A 13,542-nucleotide genomic window follows, 5' to 3' on the forward strand; every position below is an offset into this window, starting at 1 on the left:
ACAAACGCAGAGGTGAAAACATAACCTCAATCCACCTTCGGTGGCGCAGGTAAAAAATGGGTGGCGAGCAAGTGAGCTGGTGCCAATGAAGGGGAAAACCTGCACAGGGAAGCGATTAAATGATTGAGGTGTGTGCTATCCCTCTCCCACTCTCTATTCCTATGAGCATAGTCGGCTGCTGGTGCAGTAAGTGCAACGTGAAGTATGATGCACATAGGCGCAACAGACTGGTCAGGTAGTCGGTATAATGACGGCTGCCCTTGATGTCCAAAGTGGACACAGCTGTCTGCAGATGCTGTGCAGTGATGCTTAAAAGGGATTCAGCAGAGACAAACCGCCATATGTTAGCAAATATCATGCAAACTTTGAGCTTAATGGACTCTTCATGTGTTGAAGTCCCTTATAAGGGAACTCATCCGTTTAGTGTAATCTTACTCTAATTCACCAAATGTCCGTACGTCTGTGTCCGTTCGAAGGTACCGCAAAAACGCCTGAACCGATCGCAACGATATTTTGGGTGGGTAATCCTTGGACCCCCTGGAGTAAAATAGGCTCTATTGTTTTTCCAATTTTCCAGTTTTTCCAAACATGATGGAAGAATATTTCCTGATATGAACAGTGATGTGGCTTTTGTTGAAATTCTACGTACCAGGAGAGAGTAGATCGACTCCTGACGAACTCTTCCTATATAAACGTGCGGCTCCGAAGTAACACGGCAGCGTGTGCAAAGCGACTGAGAAACGGGTGTAGCGGCCGCTTCCATGTTACAGATTCGGCGCGCACTCTTCACACATACACGTGCGATTGAGAAAGATGTGTAGCGGCCGCTTCCATTTTGCAGAATTCAATCTTTTTTCAAAATGGGCGCCATGTACTGTTTAGATTTTGATGATTTGCGTGTGATATGATTCAACAGATGTTTATATGAATCGTTTAAAATAAAAAAGCCTTCAATTTCTGATATTTTGCCTTTTCATTTGGGCTTCCCAGTTGAAGCCCCACCCATAGGGTGGGTACCGTTGCGAGTGCAAACAAAAACATTTTATTACAACACAAGCAAAAATTGGCAGTCTAGTGTAATGCAAGCACTAACAATGTTTTTGCACTTCCCATTTTTATCATCTTTTTTTCCTCAAACCATTAAATGGATGCGTTTCATTGTTGAAGAGCTTTTGGATAATTAATTGCTCAATAAGTAGAAAATTCCCAGGTAGATGGTAGGTCCGCAGCCTTCTTTAGAGATAGCTTTGGTGATTTATCACTCAGTGGCTACCATCTCTTTGTGTGTGTGTGTGTGTATGTGTGTGTGTGTGTGTGTGTGTGTGTGTGTGTGTGTGTGTGTGTGTGTGTGTGTGTGTGTGTGTGTGTGTGTGTGTGTGTGTGCAATCTATGTATGTGCATATATATATATATATATATATATATATATATACTAGCAGAAGTACCCGGCATTGCCGGGCGGGGGAGAGGAGGGGAACGGGGGGGGGGGGGGGGGGGGAGCGAGCCCCTTGGCAAAGCGAGCGATTTTTTTTTTCATAGCGTCATAGCGATTTTTTTTTTCATAGCGTCATATAGCGTCATAGCGATTTCTTTTTTTCATATCGGTCATAGCGTCATAGCGTTCATCGCGTCATCACGTGATCGCTCTGAGCGAATCAGCGCCCACCTGCTCTGATTCCGTTGATTCCGTGCGCTGAAATGCGCTGAGGTAAATATGAATAAAAAATATGGATCGTCAAATATTTTGAGTTCGGCCATGTTCGTCCCACGCTCAATGGCCATGTCTATGTCAAATATCAAGCACGTAAGACTCTCCGTTTAGGAGTCTATCGGTAACATTACACACACACACACACACACACACACACACACACACACACACACACACACACACACAAACTGTGTTATATATATATATATATATATATATATATATATATATATATATATGACTTGTCCCTCACCACATCACTTTTTTTTGTTTGTTATACAATTCCATACCACTGAGGCAAATGCCTCAAGATTTGCTGTACAGTTTGCTGTACATTATTATATATTGCAAGACCAAATAAAATATTGCAACGGTTCATCAGCTTGATGCTAAAACAAGAAATAACAGCGATCGAGCATTGTACGTTGGGTGTCACCCTCGGGGGGAGATGGCGGAGCTTGCCTTATGCCTAAACCCTTCCATGTCACGTTGCATTTAATTATTTATAATCTGTATGCAGAATGGAAATTATACAAAGGATCCACAGTCACCACGGGACTACACTGAGTAAAAGCAGTTGTTACACTTTCCTTTATGGCCTTATGGGGCCATTTGGTCCATCCTTGCCATGGTGCACTTCATGGTTAATTTTTCTGCAGCTTTAACATCAATCCTCTTGAGGTTTAGCTAAAGTCTAAATAACTATATCGTGATCGAGTGACCCCAATTTGTTCTCCAATAAGGGAAAGCTCTGGGATGTTCCCTTAATTTCATAACTGACTTGCATCACTCTCCAAATTCGAGACCAACAAGGAGCAAAGTAGAACCAATGCAGGGTAGCAGGATAGCTGTTTTTCAGCTACCTCATGGAGTGACATCCCTGCCCTATGCGAGTCCTGGGCTCAGCTGGCTCCGGCTGACTATCTGGTACGTCCAGGGTAACAGATCCCCACTTCCTTGTGGGGGAAGCCTCTTTCGGCTAAGGCTATGAGAAGGACACTCAGATATCAAACTGCACCTGTAGATCAGCCTGTGCAGCTCTACATCGTGGATTATTGTGCCTATGAAAGTCAGTGGTGGCACCAACCTAGCTGCTGAGCATTGAGCAAGCAAGCAGCACGTAGCATCTTACGTATCTTACGTAAGGCTTTGGTCTGATTTTTGCCATATTCAGGTTCAATCCGCGAGCCTCCCACCCTCGGAGTGGACGCACTGACTATTAAGCCACCGAGTCTTGTACCAATGCGTCTATTCTTTCTTAATTGTTGTATTGTGACCTTGTCCTGCATGTGATATGATGGATGTGAAAGTTTTATTCGCAAAACCATTGAGGAATGTTTATCCACCGGCAAAACTACGTACACATGTCGGTTGGTCCTTTACACATTAGTTTTCAGCCAGTGTCGCACACTTTAACGACCGGAGGGTGAGTTTCCTCATGCCATTGGTATGTTGGTCATGTTTTTGGCTCTAGAACTGCATTGAAAAGGGGGTAAGAATACACGTTGTGACCTCAATCCTATGTGTAAGACTCGATTTAAAAACAATTGCAAGCAATCTGCCTGAATATCTGAATTGGTCTGACTGTTGCACTTGTGCCTTAATTGTTTATTTGTTTTTTTTATGTAAAAACTACCATTTTCTGAACCTCATGGTACCTGATTCGGAATACTATTCATTTGCTCGCTCAAATGATTGATCCGTCTCTTGCTCATCTGATTTTCCTATGGCTCCCACTTTTTCTTGGCCCAGACCAGAATGCTACCTTAAAACATGACTGCCTCCTGGAGGAGTTGCTTTTCTGGACAGTCAAGTATGAATTCCCCCAAAAGATGGTTACTCTACTTCTAAATATGCTGCCTCATCAGGATTACAAGGTGAGAGGTGTATTTGCTGCCCATTTAATGGTACCAGTAATTCAATAAATCAAACATAGGGTTTGGAATGAGAGAATCTTTTATCTAAACCACTGGATCATGAACCTCACTGAATCATGAACTTTTTACTTGCCTATCTGAAATAATGATGTGTGACAGTTATCACACTCCTTGCTGATAGATGTATCACCAATTCAGTTTTTTCAGTTTGATTTGCCGTTGCAGGTAAATAATATGTGTGGCCATCCAACGCGCTGGATTGCTGGAAAGTGCACAATACATCAAAAAATGCAATAAGCGTTACAGAAATGCTTCATATTACAGAAGCTCATTGTTTAAAGGCAATATGTTTTATATTTAATTTGTAAATCTAAAAAGTGCATCGAAGTTTCATATTTCCATCACGCTGCAAATTGCGCTGTTACGTGTCACAGGCAGAGCTGTCGATCATGGTAATTTTTTTTCAAATCAACTTTGTTTGTTTCCTTTCACACTTGGCAGATGCAATAGGGTAATAAAAATGATAAAATATAAAGGGTGGAAATGATTGCAAATGGAATTTAACAGGAAGAGAAAAATGTCTGCCGTTTTTGTCTGGAAAATGTGGGGCTAGTGGGAAGAGAGAGAATGAGTAGGGACAGACTTGACACACAACGTAACACGAGTTCCACAGCATGGTGAGCTGGTCACATTCAGCGGCCAATGTTTATGTACACTTATTTAACGGAGAATAAATTTCAAGCTCTCTCTGCCAGTTGCATCACCACTGCAGCGCGACTGCGGTTGATGCAGTGCCTCTACACTTTAGGGCATGTATTTGTAATTTGGTTCAAGGGGGCGTTCACTGGCGATAACTCGCCTACTCTTCGTTAAAAAACACCGTGGGATCTTTAACGTCCACCAGTTAATGCTAGCCGACGCGTCTCCAGCCTAACATCCATCGGAGAGAGGGACCGTGCACTGCGAAGTGCAACACCTTGCCTGTGAAGCACCAATCCTGCAGTTTTGTTTGTAGTCTGACCAAGGGTCAACCCAAAACTCGACAGCTCAAAGGCAAGTGCGTTACTCCTGCACCATTCTGTCAAATACTTCCTCCGCGATCACACAAGTGAGTTCCACAAACACTTTCTTTTATGGAAGTAGAGCTGTGGTAGCAGAGAATGACGACTCCACCAATTATACCTACTTTTTTGTGGGCCAGTTAAATTGGTGTTCTATTCGTCCTTATCCAATTTACTTCTCTGGTGCTTGGCTACCCGATCACTGCAATTTTTTTTGAACCATGCTTCAATGCCACATATCGTCACACAATGTCAGTCAGATAGTCCTATATCAAATACAGCATGGAGCATTTCCCCATTACAGGTAAATATCTAAGTCATGGGCAGAAATGACTTTCTCAGGTCTTTGTTGTTGTAGTTTTGGATGGTTAAACTCCTCCACTTTCTGCACGTGAAAGTTTGATTGCCTGCATTCTCATCATGATTGCGTCTTTTTCATTTAAGGATTTCCGGAGGGTATGATGAAAAGTCTCCCTGAAAAGTGACCGGGGAAATGATTGCTTGCTGCGTTATGCATGTTAGACATCCACTTATCGTATATCGTCAGAAAGCCATCATTATCAAAAATCCATTTAAGGCAGTTTCATGAATATTAATGGGGCTGTTGAGCCATTATTATCAGTGTTGGGAATATCGTAAAGAAATCCAACTTGTTGTTAAGGATGACGCATTCCTGAATAGCGACTGCTGCTTCATCACAAGTACTATTCAGGAAATCTGGCACGGAATAATGTGGAACATTGCTTCATCCATAGGTAGCACTGCCTCATTGGGTACTTGGAATTGTTTTCTTTGTTATCAGCACTCAAACCAGACAAACCAGTAACAAAAATTTTCGAGTACCAAAATTTCAAACCAGTAACATGGGGCACAGTAGAAATTGGGGTGCCAAGAATGCATAGGGATGCTTAAGGGTGGTCAGCCCCAGCACCCACCATGTTCTTGTAAATGAGTTGTGATTGAGAAATTGATAAAATGTACACCCAGTGGTCATCCTTCCTTTGCAATTAATTAGCATAACTACCTATTGCATCGAAGGTGGACGAATGTTATGTTTTCACCCCTGTACATCTGTCTGTTTGTTTGTTTGTCTGTGACGAGGATATCTCAAAAAGTTGTTTTTGGATTTGGACGAAATTTGATGGATAGGCTGGGTGTGTGACGAGGACAAATTAATTCGATTTCGGTGATTGTCCGGATGTGGATCAGAGAAATTAAAAAGCGAAACAAAAAAAACTTCAACATTGAGAGATAGGACCAAAAACCTCTCTGGTCATAGTCAACGTGTGGCCCTGAATGGATTTCTCGCATCTCCCCTTCCTGTTCAAGCTGGAGTTCCTCAAGGCAGTGTTCTGGGCCCTGTGCTTTTTCTGGTCTTCATCAATGATCTCTCTGACTCTCTTGAAAGTCCCCTCTATCTCTTTGCTGATGACTCCACACTCTGCCGCTCCATTCCTCATATCTCAGATTGGCAGTCTGCAGCCTCCTTAACTCTCTGCAGACCTGGACAAAATCAGAAACTGGTCAAACAATTGGAACATGTCTTTCAATCCTGACAAATCTCACACTCTTACTATGTCTCTCCGAAAAGACCGACTGGACAACCCTCCCATCTACTTTCTGAACAATCCTCTCCAAGAAGTTCTATCACTCAAGCTTTTGGGTCTCACTATCTGCCATGATCTTTCCTGGGAAAAACACATTTCCAAGCTGGCCTCCAAAGCCAGTTGCCAACTGGGCATCCTCCGTCATGCGATGTACTTCCTTGGCACATCTGAGCTCCTCAACGCATACAAGGCTTTCATCTGCAGCTCAATGCAATACTGTTCTCCCCTCTGGGCTGGTGCTCCTGCCTCACACCTAGCTTGACTTCACGCTGTTGAAACCAAAGCTTTCAGAATCATTGGAATCTCCTGCGATGAAGCTAACTCTAAGGGCCTTTCACTCACTCACCGCAGGCAGGTAGGTGGTCTTTCTGTCTTCTACCGACTCCTATCCGGCCTAGCTCCCCCAGCTCTATCTGTGCTCTGTCCCCCAAATATTCCTTCAGGTCGCACAAGATCTGCCATTAACCCTCTTATGGTAAAATTGCCAAAATCGAGACTCTCTGCTCACCTTCACTCCTTCATTCCTTTTTACTCCCACCTCTGGAACAAACTCCCTCACTCTCTTCAATCCCACTCCTCCCTCTAGGTCTTTAAAACAGCTGTTCACCACCATCTCTTATCTTCCCGCATCCAAAAACCTTTATCTCTTCTACCCCCATTAATTCACCCCAAATCCACTTTTTCTTTGAAACGCCGACTTTTTTCTCAGCAGTGTCCATGTGTTTTATACTTTCTCACCCCCCACCCCCCCGCCTTCCCATGCCTCCTCCCCCCAAGCCCTCTCCCTCGCACAGATCTCCCGATGTCCCTGTTCTCTGCTGTTGTACTTGTGTGCTTCCCTCTCTCTCCCCATCTTGTCTCCCGCTCACTTTTTTGTATGTTTTGTGTCCCCGTTTTTTTTTTTTTCTGATCGATGTTAGCTCTTACACTAGCCTCGATCTTGTGTGTGTGTATATATATATATATATATATATATATATATATATATATATATATATATATATAATATATATATATAATATATATATTATATATATATATATATATATATATATATATATATATATATATATATATATATGTATATATGACTCCATGGTAAGATCTCCAACCTTTAATTGAACAAACAATGACTCAACGTTTCGATTAACAACATGTGAAGCCACACGCCTCCGTTAATCTTCCTCAAGAGTGATAAAATCATCTCAACATCCCCTTACATGCACAGTGGGCGGGGTATATGCAAAGTGGAGTGGGCAATGCTGGACAGCCAATGAAACCGTATCACACCGCTCTCGTGAACAGAGACGTTACCGACCAAATTCAAAAATCAACCGCATATTAACAGCTCAAAATAATCCTGTAAGCAATGCTGGATTATAACGCAAGTGTTGAGAAAATCCGGAACAATCATTACATTTAATCAAAAGTTAAACTTGCAAACAATTAAATTGTAAATTAAATTAAAACTGTAAATATATTAAAGCCAAAAATTTTAAAGACAAAATACAATTGTCACATTATCAAGATCATCACATGTGGCCCTATGCGGTAAAGGTGAATGCGGGAAGGAGGTTGGTTTTAGGGGGGATAAAATGGGGGGGGAACCAGAGGGGGTTGGAAGTGGAGGGGGGGGGGGTGGGAGAGGGGTGGTTTGGAGGGATTGGAGGTGGGAGGGGGCAATTTGTCCGAATAAAAACCTTGTGTGATATATTATGTGGACTCGTTGTTCAAAGTACGGAATGCCTGCTTCGTTTACACAAGAGTGGGTCAAAAGCTACCGGTAAGTCAACGACCTCTTGTGTGATCGAGGTAACAGTTTCTTCTGTGTGCCAAGCCTCCAAAACACGTCTTCTGTTTCTGTTGGGTGTATATATATATATATATATATATATATATATATATATATATATATACACCCAACAGGATATATATATATATATATATATAGCTTTCTGACGATATATATATATATATATATATATATATATAGCTTTCTGACGATATATATATATATATATATATATATATATATATATATATATATATATATATATATATATATATATATATATATCGTCAGAAAGCTCATCATGATACTCATCAGCATCCCCAAAAAGGCCTCGTAGCTTTTCCAATGAAATAGTTAGAAACTTGGGCAATGTACAAGTCTGTAAAAGTTTGTGGAGATATCTCAATTGCGAACACCTTTTTCCTAAGCGAGTTTGAACTCCGCACAATCAGCTGATTAATGTTTAATGCGCTATTTCCTAGTGTCATGTTTCTTTTGAAGCATTCTTTCAGAAGAATTATGAAATGTAGCTACACCTCAAAATTGTATTTTGTTTGCAATTTCTGACTCAATTACATTGTGGCAGGTCACTTATTATATTTAGGGGTAAAGCTGGTCACTGGCAGGTCACTTATTTATTATATTTAGGGGTAAAACTGAAAACAGTATTTTTTTACAAGACAAAACATTTAACAATGCACTGCTTGCTGATGGTGTATTGATTGCAGTAGATCTGATAATGAACTATATTAAGGTAGACTAGCACGTGGACACACACTTGTTGACACCTTGAGTGATTTTTATCTCCCTTCATGTCCCTTTGAGAATGGGTGATGTTAATGAACGAGCTATGTCAAACTAGATATGTGTGCGGACTCGCACGTTCGCCGACTGACACACCGATTACAATTCATTTGAGAGTGGACGAGGCTAATAACGTTACAATGAAATGAAGTTTTTTTTTGTTTGTTTTTTGTTTTTTCGCTGCTATGATCAAAGTCAGGTAACAAGAGATTACATAATGCACAGAAGTTATTTATCTCATTGCAAGTTTGTTTACCTCAAAGGAGAGATGTCTCAACAAGAATGCCTCATAGATGGGTCGTTGGTGGGGTTATTCAAATGAAAGAACTGAGCAAATCAAAATAAAACCCTGCAACATTTCCCAAAAGGTGAGCGAATGTTATGAATTTGAGAGGCTCATTTAAAAAGGCCTCGTAGCAGTTTGGCTGGCTTCCTTCCATCTCTATAATTTTGGTCAATAACAGTGGATTGCATCAGCTACTCTTAGCATGTGTGGAGCAAAGAGGTGCGACACCGCACTTTGCCTTGCTGTATCGCACTGGTGTTCGGAGCCTTGCTTGCTTCAGTGAATATACTTGTTGTAAAAACCAGAGTTACAACATTGTCTCAGATCGTGAGTTTAATTCTGAATCGATCTCTAGCAATACCTGTAAAGAAATCCAGCAAGCAGCATATCAATATTCAGCATTCATAGGAATCGGTAATGGGTTTGCAAACTAGCACAAGCAAGCCTGGAACAAAAGTGATTATACGCACCATCTATTTATGCACCACAACATACAATACATGTCACAGGAATGATCGTAGCGCTGACTGTCCGAGTTCTTATAACAGCCGCGCAGTGGACGGAAGTCGCATGACACCTAGGTTCAAACTTAGACACAATTTCACAACATTCTCCCCGGCGTTAAAACTACACTACCCCTAGTGGTGGAAACCAAGCTAGCAAGCTGTAGCAGTATAGAAACTTCAGTTAGCAGCAGTCCATGTCAGTCCCAGCCATAACGATCGGGGCGGCGAATTTCTCTTCCGGCGTGCGTTCGATAGGCGTGAGGAGTTTCAACCGCGAGGCCAAATTTCCCCGCATCGAGATAACCGCCTAACCCAGGTGACGATGATGGCACCACAACTCCGTCCGGATCGGGTGAGTACAGAGGTGGGGTTGACGGTGAATTCCCCATCAACGAATTCCCCGGGCTGAGTTCCGGCCCAACAGCATCCCCGCATGGGGCAAGATGACACACCGAGACTGTAGACTCACGTCCATATGGCAGCAGCACTTGAGCATGCTCGGGGTTGGCTTGGAGAATATGAACCTTGTCTACGAGAGGGTCATATTTACTTGAGCGGACCGCGCGTTTGAGGAAAGCCGGTCCGGGCTCAGCAAGCCAGCCCGGCAAAGGACGGATACCACCTGAACGACGCGAGTAACGAAACATACGGTCGTGGGGAGTTTGATTAGTAGCAGTGAACAATAAAGTCCTGATCGAGCTTAACACCCCGGGTACTATCCAGGCCCATCGGTCCAGTCCGAGTCCACGGGACTTAAGGCCCAGAGTAATGGCCTTCCATATAATGCCATTAAATCGTTCCACCTGTCCGTTCGCCTGTGGCCTGTACGGAGTAGTATAGCTAGAAGCGATATTGCGCTGGAGCAAGAAGGTTCCCACATCCTGGGACAAAAACACCGCTCCTCGATCGGTGTGTACATAGGCCGGGTTCCCAAACATAGAAAACAAATACTGCAGACACCGGATAACCGTCGTAGCGGATATATCGCCGCACAGGAAAGCAAAAGGGAATCTGGAGAACTTGTCAACTATTGTGAGAAGATAACGAGAATTACCCGAAGCTAGTATGCCCGGACAAGCAGGTAGACACGAAGCCGGCAGGGGCCCTTTGAAGTCCATTGCCAATCTCTCCCACAGCCGAGTAGCCTGGATCAGCGTACCCATTTGAGGGTTGTAGAAACGATGTTTGAGTTCAGCACAAATGGATCAAGTGCGGCATAGCTGACGAATGTCCGCAATAGAGTAGGGCAAATTGCGACTGCGCACATAATGAGCTAAAAGCGTCACACCAGGATGGCACAAGGATTCATGAAGAACACGCAGATCCTCAAAGGAGGTGAGAGTTGCACACACCACTGGTCGTGATAATGCATCTGCCGCGAGATTATCCCGCCCTGGGCGATACCTGATGGTGTAGCAATAATCGGCTAATTCAATCCTCCATCGAGTGATTTTCTCGTTCTTAATGCGCTGAGCATGGTGCGTGTCGTACATGAAAGTGACACTTTGCTGATCAGTTATGATCTCAAAACGTTTGCCAAGCAAATATGGCCGCCAGCGCCGGATGGACTCAACTATGGCGTACGCCTCCTTTTCGACAGACGAGTGTCGTTTCTCTGCAGAGGAGAGAGTCCTTGAAAAGAAGGCCACAGGTTGCCCCCCTTGAGAGAGCGTGGCAGCTATCGCGTGGTCTGACGCATCGCTTTCCAAAACAAAGGGCTTGTTTTCATCTATAGACGACACAGCGGCACCAGCTATGTCTGACTTCAGGCCATAAAAGGCGACCTTGGCGGCGTGACACACGGGGAACTCTTTGCAATCGACAAGAGGATGAAGTTTCTCAGAAAAAACCCACTTTGAACCCACTTTGCATAATGGGCGAATAGCCCGAGAGCACGCTTCAAAGAAGTACGATCATGTGGCGGGGCCATGTCAAGCAAGGGTCGCAGTCGCTCCTTGTCCAGGGTGACAGTGCCGCGGGTCACGGTGTACCCCAGGAGATTTTTTTTTTTTTGAACCACTGAACCACCAAGATCTATCGTTCGAGTGGAATAGTGACATTTAGCTCCATTCAGAGTCGGGCGGTACTTGCGCGCAACCTCAAGGAAGCGCTTCAGATTAGTATCATGATGAGCTTGATCGTACCCACAAACCGTGAGATTATCCAGGTAAACAAAGACATCTGTTAAATGTTCCTTAGCAATGATGTCATCCATCACCCTTTGGAAGCATGAACCCCATTTGTGACCCCAAAAGGTAAATGAGTGAAGTGATACAATCTTTCCGGATTCAAACCCGGTGTAGATGCGATCGGCCTCAGCGATTGGAATCTGACGATACGCTCTGCGGAGATCCAAAGTACTGTATACCGAGTACTGTGCTACCTGTCGGACCAGAGAATCCAATCCCGGGAGTGGGTAGGCGTCCAATTGCGTAAACCGATTAATCGTCTGCGAGTAGTCGAATACCATGCGTTTGCGGTGATTTTTACGGTCTGAACTACCAAAACTTGGGCTCTCCAAGGCGATTGACTAGGTTCGATTAAGCCCTCCTTTAGAAGTCGCCCAGTCTCCTCAGCAATGAATTGCGTGTCAGCACGTGAGTAGCGTCGCTATTTAACGGCAACCGGGGTACAGTCAGGAGTCAAATTGGGAAACAGCGACAGCGGTTCAATTTCCATCCCTGCCAGAGCACACACAGCAAGAGTATCATCACCACCAAATTCCATTTCCAAACGACCATGCCGACGGAGAAAATCGTGTCCTAGCAACACTTCTGCACATAACGCTGGTAAGACCATTAAATGCACATCCGGAAACATTCGGCCATTGATCACAAGCTTCAGCCGGCATTCTCCTTGAGTACGTAGCCAAAGTCCTTGGGAAGCCATGAAAAGTCGGCGTGTTGTCCCGAGAATCGGCCAGCCATGCTTCTGAACGAGTCGCATATCAACATGGCTATCAGTAGAACCCGTGTCGATTAAGGCGTTTGCAATCCGTCCCTCAATCATAATTGGAATAACAGCGTTGGACAGTCCAGGTGGCCCGGTAGTCGTCGAGTCATCCAGAGGGGGCGCTCGAGCCACGCGCGTGGGCCCGACGCCAGCCAGTGTCGAACGTGGAGCCGATCGAGCCCCGGCTGATGAAAGGATCCCAGTCAAGGGCGTTCGAGACGTGCAAGGCGCCGATTGTCTCATCGGTGAGTTGATCCAAGTCAATGTCGCATGAGCTGCACGGGGAGGTGATCCCAACCAAGGCCGCGCGTGGCGCCGATTGTCTCTCGGGCGGTGAGAAAATCACAGACAAAGTCGAGCGAGTTCGCCGGCTCCGTAACGAGCGACAAACCTTTGCAAAACGTTCTTTCCGAGAGCACGAGTGACGCATCGCTTCTCGGGCCGGACAAACTGACCTTAAATGATTCCGGTTCCCGCAGTAGAAGCACTTGGTGTTACTTCCGGCAGATGGAGCGGCAGCGGCGGCGGCTGTCACGCTCGTGCCGGGAGCCTCGAGAGAGTCCGTTGTTCCCGATTCCAGCGGAGGTTCAGCATCCATCTGCTCCGCGATAGTAGCACTCCCCGGTCGTGTCGCGCCGGTTAAACCCGCAGTGATGTACGGATGATCGTATGCCTCTGCTTGTGCCTGTGCTTCTTGGTACATGAGTGATAATTAATGAGCCCTTTTCAGCGTCAGATCCGTTGTTTCCAGAAATCTTTGTCGTATTATAGGCGAGTGAAGCCCCGAAACAAAAGAGTCCCGAATCAAATCGTCACACACTTGTTCGTGTGTCCGTACCTCCGTCGTGCAGTCCTTTGCTAATCGGCGGAGGTCCTGGACAAAGTGGTCGATGGACTCCGACGGGTCCTTTCGCCGTGACGCGAGCAGGTATCGGGTGTAGACCAC

At 44.5% G+C, this 13,542-nt stretch overlaps 1 protein-coding gene across 4 annotated transcripts in view; it reads left to right on the forward strand.

Annotated features, from left to right (window-relative positions):
• The window catches only part of UBR3 (ubiquitin protein ligase E3 component n-recognin 3), a 359,661-nt gene that overhangs the window by 54,651 nt on the left and 291,468 nt on the right, over positions 1-13,542 (forward strand). For all 4 annotated transcript variants that reach the window (XM_068122446.2, XM_068122447.2, XM_068122448.2 and 1 more), the window contains exon 5: positions 3,464-3,588. In XM_068122446.2, the coding sequence (XP_067978547.2) occupies positions 3,464-3,588 (125 nt within the window). The remainder of the gene's footprint in view (positions 1-3,463; positions 3,589-13,542) is intronic.

Source organism: Myxine glutinosa, chromosome 7 (genome assembly GCF_964187855.1).
Source record: "Myxine glutinosa chromosome 7, kmMyxGlut1.1, whole genome shotgun sequence".
Lineage (NCBI taxonomy): Eukaryota > Metazoa > Chordata > Myxini > Myxiniformes > Myxinidae > Myxine > Myxine glutinosa.